The 27,887-nt window shown below is 40.8% G+C and overlaps 1 protein-coding gene across 12 annotated transcripts in view; it reads left to right on the top strand.

The window, feature by feature from the left end:
* The window catches only part of HP1BP3 (heterochromatin protein 1 binding protein 3), a 47,510-nt gene extending 23,732 nt beyond the window's left edge, over positions 1–23,778 (top strand). For 10 of the 12 annotated variants that reach the window (XM_023219761.2, XM_023219764.2, XM_023219757.2 and 7 more), the window contains 5 exons: positions 8,567–8,657; positions 16,279–16,438; positions 18,541–18,652; positions 20,511–20,624; positions 21,387–23,773. In XM_023219761.2, coding sequence (XP_023075529.1) covers positions 8,567–8,657; positions 16,279–16,438; positions 18,541–18,652; positions 20,511–20,624; positions 21,387–21,681 — 772 coding nt within the window. In that variant the 3' untranslated portion in view covers positions 21,682–23,773. Of the gene's footprint in view, positions 1–8,566; positions 8,658–16,185; positions 16,439–18,540; positions 18,653–20,510; positions 20,625–21,386 lie in introns of those variants that run through there. The other 2 variants (XM_023219754.2, XR_004228624.1) reach the window with 2 other exon arrangements.
* The last annotated feature ends 4,109 nt before the right edge of the window (positions 23,779–27,887 follow it).

A 27,887-nucleotide genomic window follows, 5' to 3' on the forward strand; every position in this document is an offset into this window, starting at 1 on the left:
GCAAGGGGCGAGCTCTCACAAAAAAAAAAAAAAAAAAAAAAAAAAAAGCCTGGGTGTGGGAGTGGGCACCTGCAATCCCAGCTACTCAGGTGGCTGAGGCAGGAGAATTGCTTGAACCCAGGAGGTGGAGTTTGCAGTGAGCCACGATTGCACCATTGTACTCCAGCCTGGGCACCAAGAGTGAAACTCTGTCTCAAAAAAAAAAAAAAAGAAAACACATAAAAGTAAAAAGGAGTGTAGATTTTAAAGGTCCTAATTTATTCTTAGCCTTTAGTAACTAAAGAATGAAGTACAGCACCAGAAAGAAATGCATAAAGTTCATTTTGAAAGTGTTTGAAAAGTCTATGATAAAAGGATAAAAAGCTTCAGAGTTGTAAGAAAAAAAAAAGTGAAGAAAATACTATTTCAATTTCTGATATAAATGAGTACAAGACATTTCATTTTATTGTAGAAATACTTTACACAAATGAAATCGTATGTGTTGGGGAGAAGAATGTTAGTATTTACAAAAACAGGAAGAAAAATTGCATCTGGGTACAGTTTTTGGGTCTGGTATTGGGTTAAAATGTACTTTTAGGCTGGGCACAGTGGCTCACGCCTATAATCCTAGCACTCCAGCCTGGGTGACAGAGTGGGACTCTGTCTCAAAAAACATTATAGATATATGATATATACATACATACATATACATCATGTATATATTTTATGAGAATTCAGACTTCAATAACACCTTTACACAGAAATAGCAGAATGTTTTCATCATTTAAACATGCAGCTTAAAATTCTGAGATAATTTTGTTAGTAATTCGTATGTAAAATTTGCCACTTAACGTCTTGAGAGATCATTTAGATTGTCACATTTGCTCAGTTGTAGATTCATGCAGATATATCAATTTGTTTAAATTTGTAATTCACAGACTGAGTGTTTGTGTGAGATGACTTCTAGAATATTATGTTTAATCCAGATTTCTGTCTACAGAAGACTACTATATTCAGTGCACAATGTTATGATACAGTCTAGTACCAGTATTTACTTGCATTACTGAGGCATACATTTAGAATTGCTGAGATTTCAGTCCAGAAGCCACATTTTCAGCAAATCAGTAGTGGTCATCAGAGTGCCAAATTAAAGAGCTAGTGAAATAGTGCAAAAGAAAAGGGAATCATTGAAGCAGAAAGTTCTAAATTAATGAATTAATGTGCTGGTATTTTCCTGCTTCTTACATGCTGAGTGTAGTGGTAGTAGGCAGACACAATTGTGGATCAAAAATGCATTGTATGATGCGTTTAAAGATGGAAACATTTCACTGTTCTTTAATAAAGAATAAAGTTTATTTGGCTCATGGTAACTGCAGCCTGTACAAGAAGCATAGTGCAGCCATCTGCTTCTAGTGGGGGCTTCAGGAAACTTACAATCATGGTGGAAGGAGGAGCTATCGTATCACATGGCAAGAAAGGGAGCAAGAGAGGAGGGAAAGGTGCCACACTCTTAACCAGATCTCACACTCTTAAAACAACCAGTTGTTTTAAACAATCTGCTCATTACGACCAGGAAGGCACGAAGCCATTCATGAGGGATCCATCCCTGTAACTCAAAACACCTCCCACTAGGCCCCACCTGCAACACTGGGGCTCAGATTTCACTTTTATCTCCCTTGTGTGACCCCAAATTATCTGAGAGAGGTCTCAGTCAATTTAGAAAGTTTATTTTGCCAAGGTTAAGGTTGTGCCTGTGACATAGCCTCAGGAGGTCCTGAAAACTTGTGCCCAAGGTGGTCTGGGCACAGCTTGGTTTTACACATTTTAGGGAGACATGAGACAGTAATATATGTAAGGTGTACGTTGGTTTATTCTGGAATGGTGGGACAACTCAAATCAGGGAGGGGGCTTCCAGGTCATAGGTAAATAAAGGACAGTTTTATTCTTTTTGAGTTTCTGATTACCTTTTCAAAGGAAACAGTCAGATATGCATTTATCTCAGTGAGTAGATGAATGACTTGGATTTCTGTCCTTTGTCTGCAAGGATTTTCCTTTGTGGACAAATTGTAAGGGAGGTATGTAGCTTTTTTATCTTAGTGGCTATCTTTTTTTTTTTTAGGAATAGAATGGGAGGCAAATTTGCCCTTAGCAGTTCCCAGCTTGACTTTCCCTTTGGTTCCTGATTTGGGGATCCCAAGCCTTATTTTCCTTTCACACCCTTTATTCTCTGCCTTTTGGTGAGTGGAGACCGTATCCTCCCCCGTTTTTTTTTCTTGTGGTTCTACTCTACTTACGTAAGGTGGTGTGTTGCTACTAGTGTGCCTTTGCTCCCCTTCTTTTGAAACATACTGTCATGACCTTATGCTGAAACAAAATTTACCTGATAATAGATGGGTTGTCAACCCAAAGGTGCTAATGAGCCTGAAGGCCTTTTCAATGGTAATTTTTTTCCATTGAAACTTTTTTCTTTTATGTGAAGCCATATTGATTTTCTCTTAATTCTTGATTATAATGGAGTCCTGTCATATACACATTTAACTTGAAAATTCAGCCATTCTTGCTTGGCCAAACAAAAGAGGAAGAAAAATACAGTTTCACCAAAGTGTATGTTGTCTGTACTTGGTATCTACCATGTCTTGCCTTCCACTTTCCCCACTTTAGTCAGACTTTATCCCCACCACTTTACCTGAATATTTTCTGTCAGTCTCACTTTGCAGATTTCAGTGGTCAATTCATAGTCCTTACCAACTGCCCTCTCAATGGCATTTGACACAGTTGATGACTCCTACCTGCTTGAAACATTTTCTTTACTTGCCTTCCAGGACACCACACCTTTGTACCCCTCCTTTCTCAATCTTCTAAGGATTTCTGCTTTACTTCTTGATATAGAGGTGCCCTCAGGGTTATACCTTAAGCCTCTCATCTTTTATGTCCACATTTGCTTGGTAATTCCTTTCACTTGCAAAGCTTTAAATACCAGCTATAAACTATTAATTCACAAATTTATGAGTTTAGCCCATACCTCCCTTCTAACTTCAGATTCGTGTATACGGATGCCTGTTCAACATCACCACTTGGATATCTGATTTAAATGTTGAAAACTGAACTCTTGGCCGGGCGCTGTGGCTCAAGCCTGTAATCCCAGCACTTTGGGAGGCTGAGGCGGGCGGATCACGAGGTCAGGAGATTGAGACCATCCTGGCTAACACAGTGAAACCCTGTCTCTACTAAAAATGCAAAAAATTAGCCGGGCGTGGCAGTGGGCACCTGTAATCCCAGCTACTCAGGAGGCTGAGGCAGGAGAATGGCGTGAACCCAGAAGGCGGAGCTTGCAGTGAGCCGAGATCGCACCACTGCACTCCAACCTGGGCGACTGAGCGAGACTCTGTCTCAAAAAAAAAAAAAAAAAAAAAAAAAAACTGAACTCTTGATCCCCACTCTGCGCCCGCTCCCCCCCAAAATCCCTGCATTTCCCACATTATCTTCATTTCAGTTCATGACAGTATTATCTTTCCACTTGCTGAAACCAAAAACCCTGGCTTTGTGCTGGTCTCTTCTCTTTGTTACACACCTTTATCTAATCTATAAGCAGTTATTTTGCTCTGTCTTTAAAATATATCAATAAACAGGCTGGGTGCTGTGGCTCATGCCTGTAATCCCAGCACTTTGGGAGGCAGGTGGATCACATGAGGTCAGGAGTTCGAGACCACCCAGGCCAACATGGTGAAACCCTATCTCTACTAAAAATACAAAAAATGAGCCAGGCATGGTGGCACGTGCCTGTAGTTCCAGCTACTCAGGAGGCCGAGGCAAGAGAATCACTTAAACCTGGGAGGCAGAGTCTGCAGTGAGCCACGATCACGCCACTGCATTCCAGCCTGGGCAACACAGTGAAGCTCCATCTCAAAATAAAATATAAAATATAAAATAAAATAAAAAACTAAAATAAAATAAAATAGTAAACATACTACTTACTCATCACCTGCATCACTACCATTCTCTTCCAGGCCACCATCATCTCTCACCTGTATTAAAGCAATAACTTCGTAACTGCTTTTTTCATGCTCCCTTTCAGTATGTTCTTGCCATCATAGTGAGAGTGAAACTTTTTGAAAAATGTGATTTCTGTCACTTTAAAATTTATTTATGTATGTATTTATTTATTTATTTATTTGAGAAGGAATCTTGTTCTGTTTCCCTGGCTGGAGTGCAGTGGTGTGATCTCGGCTCACTGCAGCCTCCACCCACTGGGTTCAAGCGACTCTCCTGTCTCAGCCTCCCGAGTAGCTGGGATTACAGGCTGTGCCACCATACCCGGGTGATCTCTGTATTTTTAGTAGATTTGGAGTTTCACCATGTTGGCCAGGCTGGTCTCAAATTCCTGGCCTCCAGTGATCTGCCCGCCTTGGCCTCCCAAAGGATTACAGACGTGAGCCACTGCACCCAGCCTGTCACTTTTTTTGTTTTTTTTCAAGCTGGGGTCTTGCTCTGTTGCCCAGACTGGAGTATAGTGGCAAGATCGCGACTCGTGGCAACCTCAAACTCCTAGGCTCAAACAGTTCTCCCACTGCAGCCTCCCAAGTAGCTGGGACTGCAGGAATGTGTCACCACATGCAGCTAATAGTTTTTAAGTTTTTTATAGAGACAGTCTCCCTACATTGCCCAGACTGGTCTTTAACTCCTGGCCTCAAGTGATCCTCCTGCTTTGGCCACCCAGGTGTTGGGATTACAGGTGTGAACCACTGTGCCCAGTGTCATGTCGCCTTTCTACTCAAACATTCATGTCTTCCCAACCCCCTCACAGGTAAAAAATCAGTCTTTAGGGTTGGTTGTGGTGGCCCACGCCTGTAATCCCAGCACTTTGGGAGTCTGAGGTGGGTGGATCACGAGGTCAAGAGTTCGAGACCATCCTGGCCAACATGGTGAAACCTCATCTCTACTAAGCATACAAAAATTAGCCGGGCGTGGTGGTGGCACATGCCTGTAATCCCAGCTACTCAGGAGGCTGAGGCAGGAGAATTGCTTGAACCCGAGAGGCAGAGGTTGCAGGGTTGCAGTGAGCCAAGATTGCGCCACTGCACTCCAGCCTGGGCGACAGAGCAAGACTCTGTGTCAGGGGGAAAACAAACACACAAAAAAATCAATCTTTAAAAGTGCCTTTAAATACAAGGCACTACATTCCCTTGTATCTCTGACCTAAACTACTACTATTCACTCCCTTACTGGTCTCACAGCCTTTCTGTTGCATTCCCTTTACCTGAATGGCTTTTTCCCCATAAGCCACTTTGCCAGTTCCTTTACTTCCTTAAGTTTTTAGTCTAATATCATCACCAAAGATCTGCCTTGACTATTTTTATTATTGTTGTTACTTCGGCATATAAACAAGAGAAATGTATTTCTCACAGTTGTGCAGACTCGAAGTCTGAGATCCGGGTGCCAGCATGGCTGGGTTCTGTGAGGGCCTCTTCTGGGTTGCAGATTGCCTTCTTCTCATTGTATCTTCATATGACAGAAGGAGCCCTTAATACTTTCTTAAATGTTTTATCTTGGAAATTTTCAAACATGTACAAAGAAACATAGAGAATATTAGCCATCATACTTAAATCGTTCTTCTTTTTTTGTTGAGATGGAGTTTTGCTCTTGTTTCCCAGGCTGGAGTGCAGTGAGTGGTATGATCTTGGCTCACTGCAACCTCCACCTCCCGAGTTCAAGCGATTCTCCTGCCTCATCAGTCTCCCAAGTAGCTGGGTTTATAGGCATGCGCCACCACACCCAGCTAATTTTGTATTTTTAGTACAGATGGGGTTTCTCCATGTTGGTCAGCCTGGTGTCGAACTCCCGACCTCAGGTGATGTGCCTGCCTCAGCCTCCCAAAGTGCTGGGATTCCAGGCGTGAGCCACCTCACCCGGCCACTTAAATCATTCTTAACAAAATTAATAATTTATTATTATCTAGTACCCAGTCCATGTTCAGGTGTCCCTAGTTGTCTCCAGAATGATATTTTACAGTTGTTTTTCCTAACATAGCCCACACATTGTATTTGGTTGATAAAGACCAACCAAAACCTCTCTGCCGGTCAGGTGCTGCTGTTCACACATGTAATCCCTGCACTTTGGGAGGCCGAAGCAGGAGGATCGCTTGAACCTACAAGTTCGAGACCAGGCTGGGCAACATAGTGGACAAAAAAAATAACAAAAATTAGCTGGTGTAGTGGCATGTGCCTATAGTACCAACTAATCGGGAGGCTGAGGCGGCAGAAGGGTTGCTTGAGCCTGGGAGATCGAGGCTGCAGTGAGCCGTGATCATACCACTGCGCTCCAGCCTGAGTGACACAGTGAGATCCTCTCTCAAAAAAAAAAAAAATGGGCCGGGTGCGGTGGCTCACGCCTGTAATCCCAGCACTTTGGGAGGCCGAGGCAGGCGGATCATGAGGTCAGGAGATTGAGACAATCCTGGCTAACACGGTGAAACTCCGTCTCTATTAAAAATACAAAAAATTAGCTGGGCGTGGTGACAGGCACCGGTAGTCCCAGCTACTCGGAAGGCTGAGGCAGGAGAATCACTTCAACCTGGGGGACGGAAGTTGCAGAGAGCCAAGATCTCGCCGCTGCACTCCAGCCTGGGCGATGAGCAAGACTCCATCTCAAAAAAAAAGAAAAAACAAAAATGTTTAACTCATGGAGTTTGAGTTTCTTAGTCTGTACTAAGCACTTAGAATAGTCCTTGGCACCTAGTAAATGTTCAACTAATATTATTCTTATTAGTCTCAGTTCCAACTTCTCATAGTATGACCATCACAGCATGCTAAACAGGATTCTAATATTTAAAGACATCATGTTTTTTGTTTTGTTTTGTTTTTTATTTTTTTTGAGACAGAGTCTTGCTCCGCTGTCCAGGCTGGATTACAATGGCACAGTCTCAACTCACTGCAACCTCTGCCTCCTGGGTTCAAATGATTCTCCTGCTTCAGCGTCCTAAGTAGCTGGGACTACAGTTGCCTGACACCACGCCCGGCTAATTTTTAAAATATTTTTGGTGGAGCCACAGTTTCACTGTGTTGGCCAGGCTGGTCTCGAACTCCTGACATCCTGATCCGCCAGCCTTGGCCTCCCTGAGTGTTGGGATTACAAGCATGAGCCACCGTGCCCGGCCAAGACATTGGTTTTTTATATAACATGCAAATTACCTTCTTAATTTGATAACAGTGATTTTTTTGCAACCCTAGAAGGACATATTGGGTACACAGAGACTCTGAGTTGGCCTTGAAGAAGGTGTCTTTTGAAATTTTTTAGGTCTGTCATATGGCGTTAGAAGTCAAATGTTAAAATCTAATCTTCAGCCAGACGTGGTGCCTCATGCCTGTAATCCCAGCATTTTGGGAGGCCTTAGTGAGAGGATTGCTCGAGGCCAGGAGTTGAAGACCAGCCTGGGAAACATAGTGAGACTCCACCTCTACCAAAACAGCAACAACAACAACAAAAAATCAATTTAGCCAAGCATAGTGGCACACACTATACACCCAGCTAGTCCCAGCTACTTGGGAGCCCAAGGCAGGTGGATTTGTGTGAGCCTAGGAGATTGAGGCTGCAGCTCGCCATGGTTTGCCACTGCACTACATCCTGGGCAACAGAGCGAGACCCTGTATCCAAAAAAAAAAAAAAATCCTCATGTAAGATGTAACTCATACTCTGTTTTTGGCTTTTCTCTATTTGCATCAAAAAGTGAGCACAGCCCAAGATCCAGTATTATACCCTATACTTTTCTCTAAACATACTAATTTATTTGGAGACCTCTTAGATTCTTAATTTTCAACTCTTAGTTATTTCAAGAGTTCTCTTGATTTTCTTAATTTCGTGTATGCATTTCTGACAGGCCGGTGTTCACAGTTGGCCTCAGAGAATTTCATAGTTGAATGAGACTTTTAAGATATCCATCCTTTGCTTGATTACTCAGTTTGATCATGGTTGTGGTCCAATAGCAACCAGTGGTGGGTGGGTTTTTGGAGTGTGTTGGCATTTTAGAAATTGGTTCTATATGGTATGAGATTCTGTATGTATAGATAATGACTTAGCTTCTTTACTTGAAAGAAAAGAGTACCTCTTGTTAAGGATGCCAGCAATTTGTTACTACTTTTTTTCATTTTAACAAAGCTAATACCTATAATAGTAATCAGAGGCTGGGCATGGTGGCTCCCACCTGTAATCCCAGCACTTTCGGAGACCAAAGTGGGCAGATCACCTGAGGTCAAGAGTTCGAGACCAGCCTGACCAACATGGAGAAACCCCGTCTCTACTAAAAATACAAAATTAGCTGGGCGTGGTGGCGCATGCCTGTTATCCCCCAGCTACTCAGGAGGCTGAGGCAGGAGAATTGCTGAATCTGGGAAGTGGAGGTTGCAGTGAGCCAAGATTGTGCCATTGCACTCCAGCCTGGGCAACAAGAGTGAAGCTCCATCTCAAAAAAAGTAATGATAATAATAGTAATCAGAACTCTTGATCTGGGAATAACCCTGTATCTCTTTCTTTATATTTTTCTTTCATTAATGTATTTATCACTGTTTTTTTGTTTGTTTGTTTTTCTTTGCAGGCCTCAGCTGTTGAAGAACGCTCTGCAGAGAGCAGTAGAGAGAGGCCAGTTAGAACAGATAACTGGCAAAGGTGCTTCAGGGACATTCCAGGTTAGAAATCAGAGGCCTGGTTGTGGAGAAGTGCTTTTTAAAGTTTTTGGTTTCAGGACCTCCTTATACTGTAAAAATTTATTGAGGAACCTCAAATAATTTTTGTTTATGTGGGTTGTATCTGTCAACATTTACTATGTTAGAAACTAACACTGAGGTCTGGGTGTGGTGGCTCACACCTGTAATCCCAGCACTTTGGGAGGCTGAGGCAGGTGGATCCAACCTGCGGTTGGAAGTTCGAGACTAGCCTGGTGAAACCCCGTTGTCTCTACTAAAAATACAAAAATGAGCTGGGCGTGGTGGCACGTGCCTGTAGTCCCAGCTACTTGGAAGGCTGAGGCAGGAGAATCACTTGAATGCGGGAGGTGGAGGTTGCATTGAGCCGAGATCGCACCACTGTGCTCTAGCCTAGGTGACAGAGTGAGATTCCATCTCAAAAAAAAAAAAAAAAATTAACTGAGGAAAAATTTAAATATTTATTGATTTACTTTAAAATGATAGTAGAAAACCCATTACATGTTAACGTAAATTACATATTTTTTAGTGAAAAATAACTCTCCTTCCCCTTCACCTCCCAGCCCTTTTTTTGAGACAGCGTTTTGCTCTGTTTCCCGGGCTGGAGTGCAGTAGCACAATCACAGCTCACTGTAGCCTCTATCTCCCAGGTTCAAGCGATCCTCCAGCGTCAGCCTCCCAAAGTGCTGGGATTGTAGGTGTGAGCCTATAATCTGTCTTCCCCAATTTTTTTTTTAATGAGAAGTCATCAGGCACTGTTTACATTTTTGCAAATGTCTTTAACGTGTAGCATAACAGAAGACAGCTAGTATCTGTTGCAGTTTATTTCGGGTTACTTATTTGAAGCAAATCTAACCTCACACAGAAATACAGTTAGAAAATGATGGAATATTTTAAGATAACTTTCAAATAGTTGTAGAAATTATTATTTCATACTACACCAAAACTCAACAAATTGTTATTTTTTAACAGCTTTATTGAGGTCGATTTACATACCATATACAATTTAATTTATATAATTACAGTTTATAACCCAGTGATTTTTAGTAACTTTATAGAGTTGTACAACTGTTACAGTCCAATTTTTGGACATTTCTGTCACCCAAAAAAGATCCCTTGTAACCATTTGCAGTCACTCCCTATTCCAAAAGCAACCTCAGGCAACCTCTAGTCTGTTCTCTGTCTGCAGATGTGCATTTTCTTCATGTTTCATGTGGATAGAATCATGTACTATGTGATCTTCTGTGTCTGGCTTCTTTTACCTTGATGTTTTTGAATTTTATCCACGTTGCAGCATGTACCAGTACTTTCATTCTTTTTTATTGTCCAATAGTATTTCATTCTATGGATGTCACATTTTGTTTATCCATTCATGAAATGATGATGGACATTTGGATTATTTCTACTTTTCAGCTAATTATGAATAATACTGCCTATGAACATTTATGTTCAAGTCTGTGTGTGGATATGTTTTCAGGACTTGCTGGGCCATATGGTAAATTTATATTCTAAGAAACTGGCAGTGTTTATAAGGGGTCAAGTCATTTTGTTTTATTTTGTTTTGAGATAGGATCTCACTCTGTCACCCAGGCTAGAGTGCAGTGGTGTGATCTCAGCTCACTGCAACCTCTACCTCCCTGGCTCAATTGATCCTCCCATCTTAGCCTCCCTAGTATCTGGGATTATAGGAGTGCACCACCATGCCTGATTAATTTTTCTGTTTTTTATAGATACGGGGTTTCACCATGTTGCCCAGGCTGCTCTTGAACTTCTGGGTTCAGTGAAGTAGTCTGCCTGCCTCAGCTTCCCGAGGTGTTAGAATTACAGGTGTGACCCACCGCACCTGACCAGGGCTCAATTTTCTCCATATCCTCTTGAACATTTGTTACTCTTTTTTATTATAGTCATACTAGTGGATATAGGGTATCTCATTGTAGTTTTGATTGGCATTTCCCTAATAGTTACTGATGTTGAGCATCTCTTGTGCTTAAGGCCATTTGTTTATTTTCTGTAGTGAAATGTGTATTCAGATCTTTTGCCCATTTTTAAAATGGAGTTATTCGCTATAAGAATTCATTACTCTAGATATAAAGTCCCATCAAGTTTTTTCTCCTGTGACTTTCTCAGTAGTATCTTTTGAAGTGTTTAAATTTTGATGAAGTCCTATTTATCATTTTTAAAAATTGCTTTTGCAGTTTTATGGTTATCTGGGAAACATTGCCTAAGTAAAGGTAATGAAAATTTACTCCTATGTTTTGGAGTTTTATAGTTTTGGCTTTTAAATTTAGGTCTGTGATCTATATTGTTTTGTTTATAATGTGAGGTAAGGGTATAATTTATCTTTTTGCATGTGGGTATCTGATCATCCCAGCACCTTTTATTGAAAAGACTGTCCCTTCCCTATTGAATTGCCTTAGCATCTTATGAAAATCAGTTGACCATAAATACAAGGGTTTATTTCTGGATTCTGAGTTGTCTTTTGTTGTTCTATATGTGTATCCTTCATGCCAGTACTCCACTGTCTTATTGGCTGTATGTAGCTTTATAGTGAATTTTGAAATTTGGAATTATAAGCCCTCTAACTTTTTCAGGAATGTTTTGACTATGCTGGATATTGTACAGTTCCACACAAATTGTCCATTTCTGCCAAAAAACAAACAGCTGGAGTTTTAGTAGGAATTGCATTGAACCTATAGATCAATTTGGGGAGACTCACTATCTTTACAATGTTGAGTTTTCCAGTCCATGACACAGAAGGTCTCTTTATTTAATTTCTCCCAGTAGTCTTTTGTAGTTTTCGGTGTACGAGTCTTGAATTTTTTTTGCTAAATTTATTGCCAAGTATTTTATTCTTTTTCCATGCTGTCATGAATGGTGGAAGTGTTTTCTAATTTTCGTTTTCAGGTTGTTAATGCTAACCTATAGAAATACAATTGATTTGTCCGTTGCTCTTGTGTCCTTCACCCTTGCTAAACTCACCAGTTGTAGTAGTTTCTTTGTGAATTCCATACAGTTTTCTATATACAGGATCCGTTATCTGCAAATAAAGAGCATTTTAGTTGTTTCTTTCCAGTCTGTATGTCTTTTACTTCTTCTGATTGCCTGATTGCTCTAGACTAACCTCCATTACAGTGTTGAATAGAAGTAGTAACAGCAGATATCTTTGCCTTGTTCCACATCCTGGAGAGAAAACATTCAGTCTTTCACAAGTTAGCTGTGGGTTTTTCATAGATGCCTATTGTCAGGTTGAGCAAGTTCCCTTCTATGCTACTAGTTTCCTGGGAGTTGTTTTTTTTTTTTTTTATCATGAATGGCTGTTGGATTTGTCAAGTGCTTTTTCAGTGTCTGTTGAGATGATTGTGTGGTTTGTGTCCTTTGTTCATATGGTCTGTTAACATTATTTGTTTTGTGATAAATTCTTTAAAGTTTAATTGCCATGTGGAACCTGAAACCATAATCAGTGAATTTCTTGGTCTGTGTTACCTTAAAATTTGTTGAACTTTGAATAGATATTTTAATCCAACATAATTTTGTAGCACAATACATTGGTCATTTGAAAAACAGTGGCTTGCAGTTATGTAGATTTTCCAAATGTTGGCATTTCATTATATACGATAACAAAAATCACAGTCATTGGTATCGGCCACTGATCTTATAAGAACAGTATTTAAATATTGGGAAAATAACAAACTCATAGTGATAGACACAAGTTTTTCAGAATTTAAATTTTCTCTTGAAAGTTTGAATTTTATCATTGGCAACAAATACTATTGTTTTTTGACATGGCCGGCTCTAGTTCATTTTCAAGATGCTGTCTACCTCATAACCAGTAGGTTAGCTCTCAGTTATTTCTTCAAGTAAAAGAAGTATTCCAGGCCAGGCGCAGTGGCTCACACCTGTAATCCCAGCACTTTGGGAGGCCGAGGCCGGTGAATCACGAGGTCAGGAGATCGAGACCATCCTGGCTAACACGGTGAAACCCAGTCTCTAGTAAAAATACAAAAAATTAGCTGGGCATGGTGGCACATGCCTGCAATCCCAGCTACTAGGCTGAGGCAGGAGAATCGCTTGAACCTGGGAGGCGGAGGTTGCAGGGAGCCGAGATCACACCACTGTACTCCCTCCAGGCTGGGTGACAGGTGACAGAATGAGACTCCGTCTCAAAAAAAAAAAAGAAGAAGAAAAAAAGTGCAGCTAATTCAGCTCATAACTCTAACAATTACACAAGTGCTTTTCCTGGATACCATCATGTCTGCATATGTAGCAGATACAGATTATGTGTTCTTCCTGTTTCATCCCATAAAATATTCTAAAGACACATATTCAGAAGTTGAGATAGTTTTTAGAACTTTATCAAGGGCATTCTAAGTGAATTGGTAGTCTTTTTTAAAACCATAAGTACATAGCAGTAAAGAAGACAATAACCACATTTTTGTGCCTCTGCGTTTATCTGTGGTAAGCTGACAGCAGTTTTACTCACCATTGCTTCTGCACTATCAGTGCAAATGTCAAAATAGTGAAAAGGCCAGGTGTGGAGACTCAAACCTGTAATCCTAGCACTTTGGGATGCTGAGGCGGGCGGTTTACTTGGTCAGGAGTTCGAGGCCAGCCTGGCCAACATGGTGAAACCCCGTCTCTACTAAAAATACAAAAATTAGCCAGGCGTGGTGGTGGGTGCCTGTAGTCCCAGCTACTCAGGAGACAGATGCAGGAGAATCTCTTGAACCTGGGAGGTGGAGGTTGCAGTGAGCCGAGATCAAGTCAGTGTACTCACTGCAGCAAGACTCCATCTCAAAAACGAAACAAACAAAAACTTAAGATGTGATTTGCTTTTTCACTGTCTTTTTTTTTTTTTTTTGAGACAGAGTTTCACTCTGTTGTCCAGACTGGAGTGCAATGGCATGGTCTGGGCTCACTGCAACCACCGCAGTGTTTGGTTTTTGAGATGGAGTCTTGCTGCAGTGAATACAGTGACTTGATCTCGGCTCACTGCAACCTCCACCTCCCAGGTTCAAGCGATTCTCCTGCCCCAGCCTCCCAAGTAGCTGGGATTACAGGCATGTACCACCACACTCAGCTAATTTTTGTATTTTTGGTAGAGACGGGGTTTCACCATGTTGGCCAGGCTGGTCTTGAGCTCCTGACCTCAGGTGATCCACCCGTCTCAGCCTCCCAAAGTGCTGGGATTACAGTCATGAGCCACCACGTCTGGCCTATCTTAGTTTTATTATACAAATAGTTTTGATCTTGCAGATCCTCTGAAAGGGTCTCAGGAACCCAGACGGTTATAACCAGACCATTCTTTAAGAACCACTAACCAGTTTTGTAGAGCATTTCTGGTTTTCTCCTTTCCCCTTTTTGCGTATTATTGCTAACCTTTGTTCCCACACCTTTCATTTTCTTTCTTTTTTTTTTTTTTTTTGAGACGGAGGCTTTCTCTTTCACCCCCCAGGCTGGAGTGTGGTGGCTGGATCTCAGCTCACTGCAAGCTCCGCTTCCCGGGTTTACGCCATTCTCCTGCCTCAGCCTCCCGAGTAGCTGTGACTACAGGCGCCCGCCACCTTGCCCGGCTAGTTTTTTTTTGTATTTTTAGTAGAGACGGGGTTTCACCATGTTAGCCAGGATGGTCTCGATCTCCTGACCTCGTGATCTGCCCATCTCGGCCTCCCAAAGTGCTGGGATTACAGGCTTGAGCCACCGTGCCCGGCCACCTTTCATTTTCAAAGTATGCTATGTAATCTTCTTTTGTATGATACTCTATTTTTTTTTTTTTTTTAGTTTATTTATTTATTTTTAGAGACAGAGTCTTGGTCTGTCACTCAAACTGGAATATAGTGATGTAATCATAGCTCACTGTAGCCTCAACTTCCTGGGCTTAAGCCATCCTCCTGCCTCAGCCTTTCATGTAGGTAGGACTACACTCACGCCACCATTCATAGCTAGTTTTTAAATTTTTAGTAGACAGAGGGTCTCGCCATGTTGCCCAGTTTGGTCTTGAACTCTTGGCCTCAAGCAGTCCTCCCCCGTTAGCCTCCCAAAGTACTGGGATTACTGTGCTCACTGATACCCTAAATATTTATCAAAATTTTTCATTGCTATTTTCCTCATAGGATTAAAAGGGCTATTTATTATTTTTTATAACTACAGCTGACCCTTGAACAACATAGGGGTTAAAGGTGCAGATCCCCCATGCATTAAAAAAACTTCATACATAACTTTAGATTCCCAGCAAACTTGACTCTTAATAGCCTACTGTTGACCGGAAGCCTTACAAACAGTTAATACACATTTTGTGTGTTGTATATATGATATAATGTACTCTTACAATAAAGTAAGCTAGAGAAAAGCAAATGTTATTGAGAAAATCATAAGAAAGAGGAAATATGGCCGGCCACAGTGGCTCATACCTGTAATCCCAGCACTTCAGGAGGCCGAGGCAGGCAGATCTCCTAAGGTCTGGAGTTCGAGACCAGCTTGGCCAACATGGTGAAACCATGTCTCTACTAAAAGTAGAAAAATGAGCCGGGCCTGGTGGTGGACACCTGTAATCCCAGCTACTTGGGAAGTTGAGGCAGGAGAATTGCTTGAACCCAGGAGACAGAGGTTGCAGTGAGCCGAGACCACGCCATTGCAATCCAGCCTGGACGACAGAGCAAGACTCCGTCTCAAAAAAAAAATATATATATATATATATATATATATATACTCTTCATTAAGTGGAAGTGGATGATCGTAAATGTCTTTATTCTTGTCATCTTCGAGTTGAGTAGGCTGAGGAGGACAAGGAGGTATTGGTCTTGCTGTCTTAGGGTGGCAGGCAGAGGCAGAAGAAAATCCACATGTAAGTGGACCAGCACAGATAAAATTGTGTTGTGTTCAAGGGTCAGATGTACTTCATTTTTCAGATTCAGAAAAGTGAAATATTCTCAAATAAAATAATATTTATTTATTTATTTATTTATAGACAGAATCTTGCTCTGTCACTGAGGCTGGAGTTCACTGGCATGATTTCGGCACACTGCAACCTCCACCTCTTGGGTTCAAGTGATTCTCCTGCCTCAGCCTTTCAAATACCTGGGACCACAGGCACTTGCCACTAAACCTGGCCATTATTATTATTATTATTATTATTATTATCATCATCATCATTATTATTATTTTGTATTTTTAGTAGAAACAGGTTTTCGCCATGTTGGCCAGGCTGGTCTCGAACTCCTGGCCTTAAGTGATCTGCCTGCCTGTTCCTCCCAAAGTGCTGGGACTATAGGTGTGAGCACCCAGCCAAAAGAATCTTAATTTTTAGGGACCTAACTGGTCAACCTGCTTATTGGGGTACAGTTGTCGGTATCTTTGGGTTAGGTTGGCTATCATTTTAGGGTGGATGGAGGGTAGATGGAAGAAGAAAATATCCATAGGAGGGTTGGGACTTCTCAGTTAGATGAATACCTGTTGAATGGGAAGAGAAAGTCCCTAAGCTGACAATTTATTGTAAAACATATCTGTGCTAATGCAGGAACTCCGACCCACCTGGTGCAGAGGAGTCTTGTCTTGACCTGCTTTGGGAGAGTGTTGTCTTGATGCTTTTCTCTTCCTCCTTGGAAAACAGCTGAAGAAATCAGGGGAGAAACCCCTGCTTGGTGGAAGCCTGATGGAATATGCAATCTTGTCTGCCATTGCTGCCATGAATGAGCCGAAGACCTGCTCTACCACTGCTCTGAAGAAGTATGTCCTAGAGAATCACCCAGGAACCAATTCTAACTATCAAAGTAAGACTCAGTTGTGTATATTTAACTGGGATTAGGAGAATTTTCTTTTGAAAAAACCATAGAGGTCCGGGTGTTGTGACTCATGCCTGTAATCCCAGCACTTTGGGAGGCTGACTGAGGTGGGCGGATCACGAGGTAGGGAGTTCGAGACCAGTCTGGCCAACATAGTGAAAATCCATCTCTACTTAAAATACAAAAAAAAATTAGCAGGGTGTGGTGGTTGTGCGCCTGTAGTCCCAGCTACTCGGGAGGCTGAGGCAGGAGAAACGCATGAACCCAGGAAGCAGAGGTTGCAGTGAGCTGAGATCACACCATTGCATTCCAGTCCGGGCGACAGTTGCAAGACTGTGTCTCAAAACAAAAAAAAAAAAGAAGAAAAAAACATAGAGATCATGCTATTAATGTCAAAGTATTAACTACTGACTGTGAAAACCAAGAGGGAACAACCTTACAAATTTAATATTTACAAAAAGAAAAACAGAGATAATCAAAACTGAATTCTTAATTTAAAGCATATGCTTGTAAGAAGTTGATTTTACTTTACTGTAAATTTTATTTTTTTAACTGATTTTATTTTTCTGATATTTATTGTAATTCAGATAAATCTCTGGGTTCAAAACAACTCTAAATTATAGTATATTTTTTCCTACTTCTGGATGTTCACCAAAAACACCTAATTTTACTTTGAAACAAAGCCAGGATTTTAGAATACTTACTACTTACATTATTAACCTAAGCCCCACAACAGAAAATACTTTATTTCAGTAAAGTATATTTACTCTAGGAGGTGGTGATTTGAGATGAGACACCCTGCCTTATCAGCATTATCAGGTATGGATTGGTGAGACTGGGTGACTTCTCAATGAACTATTAGACACAATGTTGTAGGGTGAGGGATATGGAAATTAAGTAACCGAAGAAGACAATCCAGAATATATTATTGTAAATTTAAAGGTAATTTTGAAGTCTTTTTTTTTTTTTAGACGGAGTCTCACTCTGTGCCCAGGCTGGGGAGCGTAGTGGTGCGATCTCCGCTCACTGCATATTTCGCCTCTCCTGGGTTCACGCCAGTCTCCTTCCTCCACCTCCTGAGAAGCTGGGACTACAGGCATCTTCCAACACACCCAGCTAATTTTTTTTTGTTTGTTTTTGTTTTGTTTCAGTTTTTTTTGGTAGAGACAGGGTTTCACCGTGTTAGCCAGGATGATCTCGATCTCCTCACCTCATGATCTGCCCACCTCGGCCTCCCAAAGTGCTAGGATTACAGGCATGAGCCACCACGCCCGGCCTATTTCATGATTTTCTGTTTGCCAAATATTTTAAGAGAAGATGAATTTGGTTAACAAGCCTTTCAGTTTCATTGATATTTGCAGCTGTTTTTTGGGTACTGAATCACCATAAAATATATTTTGGGTATGTCTCTGTAAGGAAGATGAGAATGAAGGACTTCAGGAACCATGATACTGTTTTGTTACTGTTTACTGATTTATGAATAATTCGTTCTGTTCCTCTTTTTAAGATATTCTCCTAGATGATTATCAGTACCTATAGGTAGATATTTAAATGGATGGAAATAATTAAATATTTAATTTTAGGTCTGCTGGTTTATGTCCTACCTTAGAGCAAGTCACTTAACTACTTTGAGCTCAAGTCACTTAACCACTCTGGGGTTTTTTCTTTTCTGTGAAATAAGGTATTTGACTCAGTGGTCTCTAATGTCTCTCTTCATTATAACTCTTGCCAGGTATGGTGGCTCATACCTGGAGTCCCAGCAGTTTGGGAGACCAAGGTGGGAGTATTGCTTGAGCCCAGGAGTTTGAGACCAGCCTGGGCAACATAGTGAGACTTTGTCTCCATATTTTGCAAAATTTTTAAATATATGTATATGTACGTATGTATATAATTTAACTCTTGCCAAACTTACAGGCATTAAATAAATGTTAAATGAATTAAATACCTTTGAACACATAGGATTCGCTTAGTGTATGTCAATTACTATATGTGACAGGATATTAAATTGATGGGCATCTGTTTGTGGTTGAGGGGTTGAGGAAATTATCTAAATAACTAGATAACTTTCATTTCTGAATTTTTTTGTTTAGTGCATTTGCTGAAAAAAACTCTGCAGAAATGCGAAAAGAATGGGTGGATGGAACAGATCTCTGGGAAAGGGTTCAGTGGCACCTTCCAGCTCTGTTTTCCCTATTATCCCAGGTAAGCACTTAGCCTATAATAGATCACTGTAAATTTATAATCTGATTCTAAGTTACACATTTAGTTTAATTTGTTTTACACTCATTACTGTTTTAGTGAACTGGAAATACAGTCATCCTTTGTTATGTGTGGGGCATTGGTTACAGAACTGCCCGCATACCCAAATGCGCATGTACCCAGCCCTGTGGAATCCATGTATCTGAAAAGTCTGTCCTCCTTGTATGCAGGCTTTGCATTCTACGAATGTTATATTTCTGATCTGTGTCTGGTTGAAAAAAAAGTCCACATATAAAGTGGACTCATGCGTTTCAAACCTGTGTTTTTCAAAGGTCAACTGTATTTGAAAATAAAGATGACTTAAGGCAGTATTATTTTGGAGTAAAAGGTTTTTGTTTAAAAATAGGGATTTTAGCCAGGCATCAGATTATTTGAGATCCTTGGATGGTCACTTTGATATTCATTCCTTCTTTATCAAGTAAATGATAATGACAGATTCTTAGAGGATTACGAATGAGTTTTTGTTTTTGTTTTTTGAGACAGGGTCTCACTCTGTCGCCCAGGCTGGAGCAGTGGTATAATCTTAGCTCACTGCATCCTCTGCCTCCTGGGCTCAAGTGATCCTCCCACCTCAGTCTCCCACGTAGCTGGGACTACAGATGCGTGCTACCACACCCGGCTAATTTTTGTGTTTTTTGTAGAGATGGGGTCTCGCCATGTTATCCAGGCTGGCCTTGAACTCCTGGGCTCAAGCAGTCCTTCCGCCTCAGCCTCCCAAAGTGATGGGATTATATGTATAAGTTTTAATTGTCCAATACCAAGTGGGGAGAACATTGACTGTTTCCAAGAATCTTAACTCTGCCTTCATACTGTAGAGACAGGGACACTTTTACTTGAAAATCTGTCTCTTGCAAATACCTTATTTATTCTTTGAAACAAAAAAATGTATTGAGCACCTCCTGTGTTCCAAGCATTGTTTCGTGCACCGGTGTTAAAGCCTTTTGATTTCCAGTAAAGTACATAACATATACCACTAAGACCCTGTTTCAGCAAGACTGTTGTGTAACTTTCTTATATTTTTCTGTACAAACATAAGTGTTACTTGGCTGAATACATATTATATGAATTTTTCAAACATTTAATTAAATTCCCAAAGTCACACATAAAAAATGTTACATTCTGCCAGGTGTGGTGGGATGCACTCGTAGTCCTACCTACTTGGGAAGGTGAGGTGGGTGGATCCCTTGAGCCTAAGGAATTTGATTCCAGCCTGGGCAACATAGCAAGACTCTGTGTCTGAATAAAACAAGAAACACACACACATATATGTATGTATATATGTTATAATTTAAGGACATGTTAATCAAAGGAATCAAGGTTTATACCACCAAGGACAAAAAAGAGTTTAGGAGATCCTTGCTGAATTTCTCTAAAGCTTTGAAGAGATTTAGGCCTTTGAGGTCTTCTGTTAAGACTTGGATGTCTTTTGCCAGTATTTATTATGAGGCTGAAGTGTGTATTCCGTGCAGACTGTTCATTGCTATGTCCTCATTGGCTAATACAGTGCCAGACTCATATTAGGAGTTTATGTAGTTGTTTACTAAGTAAATTATTATGAGTTAATTTTATTAAATAATGGGTATAGAATTAGGTATGGTGCAGGACTTTTATAGATTTGGCATAACTTTATATGTATGTTCAAAATACGGTAAATTGTAACTTGATACATGTAACCTAACTTGACATTTTTGGGAAGGGTGGGAAGAAGTGGGAAATGTCTAGGTAAAAGCATCTAGGTTCACATTATTTTTCTTGTCTTATATGGGACTTGTGTTTTAATCTAACTTTCCCCCCCCCTTAGCCCAGGAGTTCTATTTCCGAAGAAAGAGCCAGATGATTCTAGAGATGAGGATGAGGATGAAGATGAGTCATCAGAAGAAGACTCTGAGGATGAAGAGCCGCCACCTAAGAGAAGGTGAAAACCCCTTGTGGGGAGGACACTAAATACCTCAGAGCTGAAAAATAGTACTATAGGAGGGGCTGAAGCTAAAAACTGTTTCAGAAACTCAGGATCCCTCTCAAGTTCTTTATATAAATTTTGATTGATCTTCTCTCTTGAAAATCAAGGGCTCCAAACTTTTAGGGCAAGCCTATGTGTATCCATAGTTTAGTTATTCGAAGAAAAATAATTCCACTTTTCCCTAGGAAAAACATCATGAAATTATGTCTAGACTTCATGAATTGGTTGAATTTTATTTTAGTAAAATCTCTAGTAAAAAATTGTCACATTCTTATTCTTAACATAAGTGACTGCTTCATATGCCATTTCTCTCTCTCTCTCTCTCTCTTTTTTTTTTTTTTTTTTTTTTGAGACCGAGTCTCGCTCTGTCACCCAGGCTGGAGTGCAGTGGCCTGTTCTCAGCTCACTGCAAGCTCCGCCTCCTGGGTTTACGCCATTCTCCTGCCTCAGCCTCCAGAGTAGCTGGGACTACAGGCGCCCGCCACCTCGCCCAGCTAGTTTTTTGTATTTTTTAGTAGAGACGGGGTTTCACCGTGTTCGCCAGGATGGTCTCGATCTCCTGACCTCGTGATCTGCCCGTCTCGGCCTCCCAGAGTGCTGGGATTACAGGCGTGAGCCACCGCACCCGGCCTGCCGTTTCTCTTTAGAAAGCGTCTGGTTGTCCCAAGAAAACAGATCTCTTAAGAAGTGATGGTCTTTGCTTTTTGGTTCTCACAGGTTGCAGAAGAAAACCCCAGCCAAGTCCCCAGGGAAGGCCACATCTGTGAAGCAGAGAGGGTCCAAACCTACACCTAAAGTCTCAGCTGCCCAGCGGGGGAAAGCTAGGCCCTTGCCCAAGAAAGCCCCTCCTAAGGCCAAAACTCCTGCCAAGAAAGCCAGACCCTCACCCACAGTCATCAAGAAACCTAGTGGTGGCTCCTCAAAGAAGCCTGCAACCAGTGCAAGAAAGGAAGTAAAATTGCCGGGCAAGGGTAAATCCACCATGAAGAAGTCTTTCAGAGCGAAAAAGTAAATTTTATAGGAAAAAAGGGTATCATGATGAAATTCAAAATCTTATTTTCTAAGGTCAGTGTGCATTTGTTTAGTTTTGATGCTTTTCAAATTACATTATTTTCCTCCCCTATGAACATTGTGGGGAGGGACTATAAATAAACCAGTGTAGGCATTTGCTAGCTTTAGGTGCTTTTCTTGGTGCCTGCCCTTTTCCTTGTTCATTTTAATTTCTGCAATAATCCTGGACTTTCCTCAACTATGTAATCTACACTTGTCCTTTTTTGCCCCCTCCCCCAACCCCTATTGTTTTTATGGTCAGCTTTGCCTTTTTTTTCCTTCCAATTTTATCTGAACAGTTGCAAAGATTTTTATATTTGTAGAAAGCATCAAGAACGGTATGTCAGTCAGGTCCTGGAAGTAAAATGGAGGCGAAATATAGCACTGACTGAATTGTAAAGCCTCCTGCCTGGAAACTTCAGTTATAGCTGTAATAATTAATCTTATTTATAAAAGCCACTCCACTAACCTTTTCTCTCCAACTATAAACACAGAGACAGCTTTGGGAATAAGCCAAAAACAGTGTGATCTCATTAGATTTTGAAGATACATGACTTCTTTGGGTTAGTTTTCATACTGATCAATTTCCATGTATTTTTCACTGGCCCAAAGTATTGCATTCCCTTAACAGCAAGCACAAGTTCTCTATATCACTTATTTTTGTTGTTGTTGTTGTTGTTGTTATTGTTATTTTGAGACGGAGTCTTGCTTACGTGCCCTGGAGTGCAGTGGCACAATCTTGGCTCACTGCAACCTCCACCTCCTGGGTTCAAGCAATTCTCCTGCTTCAGCCTCCCAAGTAGCTGGGATTACAGGTGTGCACCACCACGCCTGGCAATTTATTTGTGTTTTTAGTAGAAATGGGGTTTCACCGTGTTGGTCAGGCTGGTCTCGAACTCCTGACCTCAGGTGATCCACCTCCCAAAGTGCTGGGATTACAGGAGTGAGCCACCATGCCCAGCCTATCCCACTTGGTTTTTGACTGAAGGGGAAGTATAGAAATATGTTGATTTGTGATTTCTGGTGTCACCTGTGTTACCAAAAACCAAAACAAATCTTTTTTTTTTTTCTTTTTTTCTTTTTTGAGACAGAGTCTTGCTCTGTCGCCCAGGCTGGAATGCAGTGGCATGATCTTGGCTTACGGCAACCTCCACCTCCCAGATTCAAGCAATTCTCCTGCCTCAGCCTCCCGAATTGGGACTACAGGTGTGCGCCACCACACCCAGCTAATTTTTTGTATTTTTAGTAGAGATGGAGTTTTACCATGTTAGCCAGGATGGTCTCGATCACCTGACCTCGTGATCTGCCCACCTCAGCCTCCCACAATCCTGGGATTACAGATGTGAGCCACTGCTCCCAGCCCAAATCTTCTTGATCATATGTTTAAATATATTTTTTAATATTGGGAGCATGAGTTGTCACTTCTTGTTTGCCTTTTTTATAAGGAAATGTTGGAGAGTTACATCATTGCTAATGTAGAAATGTTAAGTGGAAAAATACACAGTTTGGTAAAATAGATTCCACATTTATTTGTGGGTTTTTTTCCCCTCCTTTCTTTCCACAGCACTTTTGATATCAAGCAAGTGGCTTCCTTTTTGAGATATTAAAAAAAAAAAAGGAAGAAAAGTAAATGAAGCCCAACTACCTAACCCTTTCTTATTTGTATTTGTTTTAGTATTGTGAAGTTGTGTTAAATAGTACTAGCTAGAAATACCAATTTCTGGTTATCATTTCTCTTCCCTGTGGCACTTGACATTTTAATTGTCTTAAACTTTTTGAAGTACATTTTCTGGCCCCTTGAGTACTGCCAGAGGCAAAAGATGTTTGTTTCTTACTCATTCCACTTTTGTCTCCTGGGATCCCTTCTGTAGCCTAAAGTATGGCTGGGAAATGGACTTGAGAAGATTGGCTTGAATTAGATCATGATCATGTGTGATCCCATCATGAGTTCATTGGAATTTGTGTTGCATGTAAGGCAATCTTTCCTTTTGTAAATCTTCCTTTTTTTATGTACATATATTTTGAAAAATATGAATAAACATGAAATTTTAAAAGCTGCTGAACCGTAGCTTATATTTAAAGGTTTTGAGTATAGTATGTCTTCAGAAGTAGATAAGTGCTAAGTGTCGCCCTCACTTCAAGTCTTTTCTACTCCTTGAAATGAATACCATCATTCTCCTTTTTAAATACAAGCTCCAGTTCATGTGCTTTGGGATTCTTATAGAGGGTAAATGATGTTTCCAGATACATTGAATGCTAATTACTTATGAATCAAAGGTTTAAAAAATCATTTTGTATTTTGTTAAGGACTGCTTTCAAGATCATAGAGTACAATCTTTCATGTTCAATAAATGTTCAATGTTGAGATAAGTCCTTGGACTAGAAAAAATTAACAGTACTGCAGAAGATAACATAAACCCTAGACATCAAATTCTAGAAAGTAATTGTAGTAATTTCTCTTGTGCTCTCTAGCGAGTAATGATTCTTAATAGTATGGATGTTAGGTACCTGTGCTCAGAATTCTATACTCTTCTGGAATCAAAAGTTGGGAGATTTTGGTTGGTTTCTTTGCTTTATGATACTGCTTTTTAAAAGACTGAGGAATCACCTGGTGGCTGTATTGCACACCAGGCACTTAAGCGCAGACTGAGAAGTTTAGAACATTTAAAGTTTCTTCCAACTCTAACATTCTGTTAACTATAAGGACAGTTTGTTTCAACATGATGTAAAGGGAAAAGACAGGAGGGTCATTGCACTCTTCCACGAACACCCACAACTGTCAAAGACATAAACCTTACTTACATTGAGATAGAAGAATGTTTGATTTTTCCTTTCCAGGCATTCCAAAGGAGCAGAACACATTTATAATTTTTATTTCTCTGTTCAGAAAGGGGAACAAACCCCAGAGGTAATCCCAGAAATCTCTAGCACGGATCAATAGCTTCAGTACTCTGTTGGTGGCTTAGTGACCTCATTTAGAGTGTTTCATACACTCTGAAACTACCTACAAGCTACCTTTGATAAATGAGTCTCAGAAAGTGCTGGGAGAGAGATTGTTGGCTTCTTTTTTTTTTTTTTGGGGGGGGGACGCGTCTCGCTTTGTCGCCCAGGCTGGGGTGCAGTGGCGTGATCTCAGCTCACTGCAAGCTCCTCCTGCTGGGTTCACGCCATTCTCCTGCCTCAGCCTCCGAGTAGCTGGGACTACAGGTGCCTGCCACCACGCCCGGCTAATTTTTGTATTTTTAGTAGAGACAGGGTTTCACTGTGTTAGCCAGGATGGTCTCCATCTCCTGACCTCGTGATCCGCCCACCTCAGCCTCCCAAAGTGCTGCGATTACAGGCGTGAGCCACCACGCCCAGCCAATTGTTGGCTTCTTAACCTACAAAATGAGGAAGAAAAGACACCATTGCTGAGAAATGTGGAGACCTTTCCTTAGTACTGACACAAGCATTCATTGCAGATAGATTCTAACCATCCACATGGACTTAATTAAAGGAAACCTGATCCTGTATGAATCTTAGGAAACAGGTGTATGTTTTAATCATGTCTTTTGGGTATAATTTACAGGAAAATGACATGAAAACAAAACTAAACAATATGCTAATACCTTTTGACATTTGTTTTTTCTTCATTCCTGTTTTTCCAAATTTTGTTAGCCCTTGTCAAGATTTGCTAACCAATTCTTAATACTTACTTTAAAGAGCCTGTGAAATTATTCTCTCAGGCTGTGGTCCTCTTGCCATCTTGCTATGTCATGAGAACGAAGCTCACCACCCATGTCCATTAAATACTGCATTTAACTAAGAGAAACTAAAAATTTAGGATTATAGTTAAGGTCTCCTATCTTTGGAACCTGATTAATTTATCTTTCTTTGGATTAAGCAAAAATTCTAATTTTAGCTGTGAAAGAAGAGAAATTCTATTCTTAATTGGAAAAGACCATTAAACTGTTTCCCCAGAGGTTCTGGTTGACATTACTCTCTAGCATGTAGATTTTGCTTTTGAATTTTCATGGTGGAACAGATGGTCACTCACTTCTGCAGAGCCAAAGCCAAGGAACCAGAACTGTTGAAGCTCTCGGCTTAGGAACCACTTGACAAAGATTTGTTTAGAAGCCATTACAGATGGCTAAACAGTACCCCTAATCAGCTACATTATTTTCTTTTTTAAAGAAATTAATCTCTATCATCTTTATAGCTGTATTCTTTTACTTATTTTTTTGAAATGGAGTTTGCTGTGTCGCTAAGGCTGCAGTGTAGTGGTTTGATCTTGGCTCACTGCAGCTTTGAACTTCTGTGCTCAAGCAGTTCTCCCCATCTCAGCCTCCCAAGTAGCTGGGACTACAGGCAAGCTAATAAATGCCTGGCTCATTTATCTTTTCTAGAGATAGGGCCTCATTATTTTGCCCAGGCTGGTCTTGAACTCCTGGCCTCACACGGTCTTCCCACCTGGGCTTTCCAAAGTGCCAGAATTACACGTGTGAGTCACCATACCTGGCCCTATTCTTTCTTCTGTTCTTTTCCACAAGATTGCTAATTTCAGTGGCTTTTTTCCTGTTGGAAAAACTTTCTACCTTTGATGATTTATCAACTTTTTGACTGTTTTAACTGTTCTTAATTCTGTCTTGTCAAGCACTGGTATGGCAAAGGAGGCCTCAACAGGCTGAAGCAACTTTCCTCAAAAATTACACCTCTTGTTTTCTCCTGAGATTGTGTATAATGTGTAATTAACACTTCACTATCAAATCTTTGCTTGGCAAAAGAGAACTCTGTGGTGCCTAGCGTATGTCTCATAAAGTATAGTTTGGCTTATTAATGTAACTAGGAATAGTCATAACACCCAACACTAGCTGAGCTTCTTCCACATCAGGCTCTGTTCAGATATTTTTATTTTATTTTTGAGATAGAGTCTCGCCCTTTCACCCAGGCTGGAGTGAAGTGGTGGGATCTTGGCTCACTGCAGCCCCCGCCTCCCTGGTTCAAGCAATCCTCCCGCCTCAGCCTCCTGAGTAGCTGGGACTACAGGCATGCGCCACCACACCCAGCTGATTTTTTGTATTTTTAGTAGAGGTGGCGTTTCACCAGGTTGGCCAGGCTGATTACGAATTCCTGACCTCAGTTGATCCTCCTGCCTTGGCCTCACAAAGTGTTGGAATTACAGGTATGAGCCACTGCACCCAGCCAAGCACATGTTTAAGAGCAGAGGGCTTGGAAATGAAATTATTGTCAATTTTGCCAATAGTCAAGTCAGTGTGGCTTTTAATTTTGATAACTGTCAAAATTAGACGTTGGATTACTGGAGGATACTGTAATCTTGGCTACACTTTGGGGGTTTTTTGTTTGTTCATTTTTATGTCACAAGTTACTAAGCAATCCCTTAAGTCTTTTTTTTAGGACACTTCAGGTATTTGGTCATTTTTGTGGGACACTCTGGTTTCCTCACGGTGTACTCATCGTGGAAAATTTATCCTGTGAATTCGCCCAGTTTGCAGGACGCTGATACTCGTGAGAGCTTTTCCCCACCAGGAGCCACAGCTTCTATCAGAACTTTATGTTGCTAAATGAGCAGCTTTCTTTTATAAACTGAACTTACATTCCAGGAAGCAAGAGAAATTCCAGAATGGGGATTTTCTCAGAAAACTGAATTTTTTGGACATGGGATCTGCTTAGTAATCATGAGCTGGAATGTTAGAAATCCTTGCTCTTTTATTTATGATTCTGAAAGAAACCTTAGTCATTCAGTCTCTCCTATCTTTGTGTGCTTTGTCTAATACCAACATATACTCTTTTTCCTAATTCGCAGAGCTTCACATCCTGCTCATCCATTCTACTGTTTTGAGAACTGTTGCTCTGATGAATTTATTCTGTCAGACCTAAATTCCTTGTTACCTGTTTGTGTAACTCAAACTTGCTGATATAGTCTATAGAATAATAAATGTTCTTCTGTTTCAAATTGAGATTGACTCCTGGTCAGAGTATACGTTCAGTCCAGTGTCCTAACATCTGTGGCTGTGGTCCTGCACAGTGGTCCTTGAAGACTGCATCACTTACCAGATGTATGACCTTGGCCACCACTTAATCTCCCTGAGCCTTGATTTCCTCATCTTTAAAATGATGAGCTTCACGTTCACAATCCTTGTTTTTTCAGAGTAATACCTAGAAGCAACG

The sequence above is a fragment of the Piliocolobus tephrosceles genome, chromosome 1 (genome assembly GCF_002776525.5).
Source record: "Piliocolobus tephrosceles isolate RC106 chromosome 1, ASM277652v3, whole genome shotgun sequence".
NCBI classification, from domain to species: domain Eukaryota; kingdom Metazoa; phylum Chordata; class Mammalia; order Primates; family Cercopithecidae; genus Piliocolobus; species Piliocolobus tephrosceles.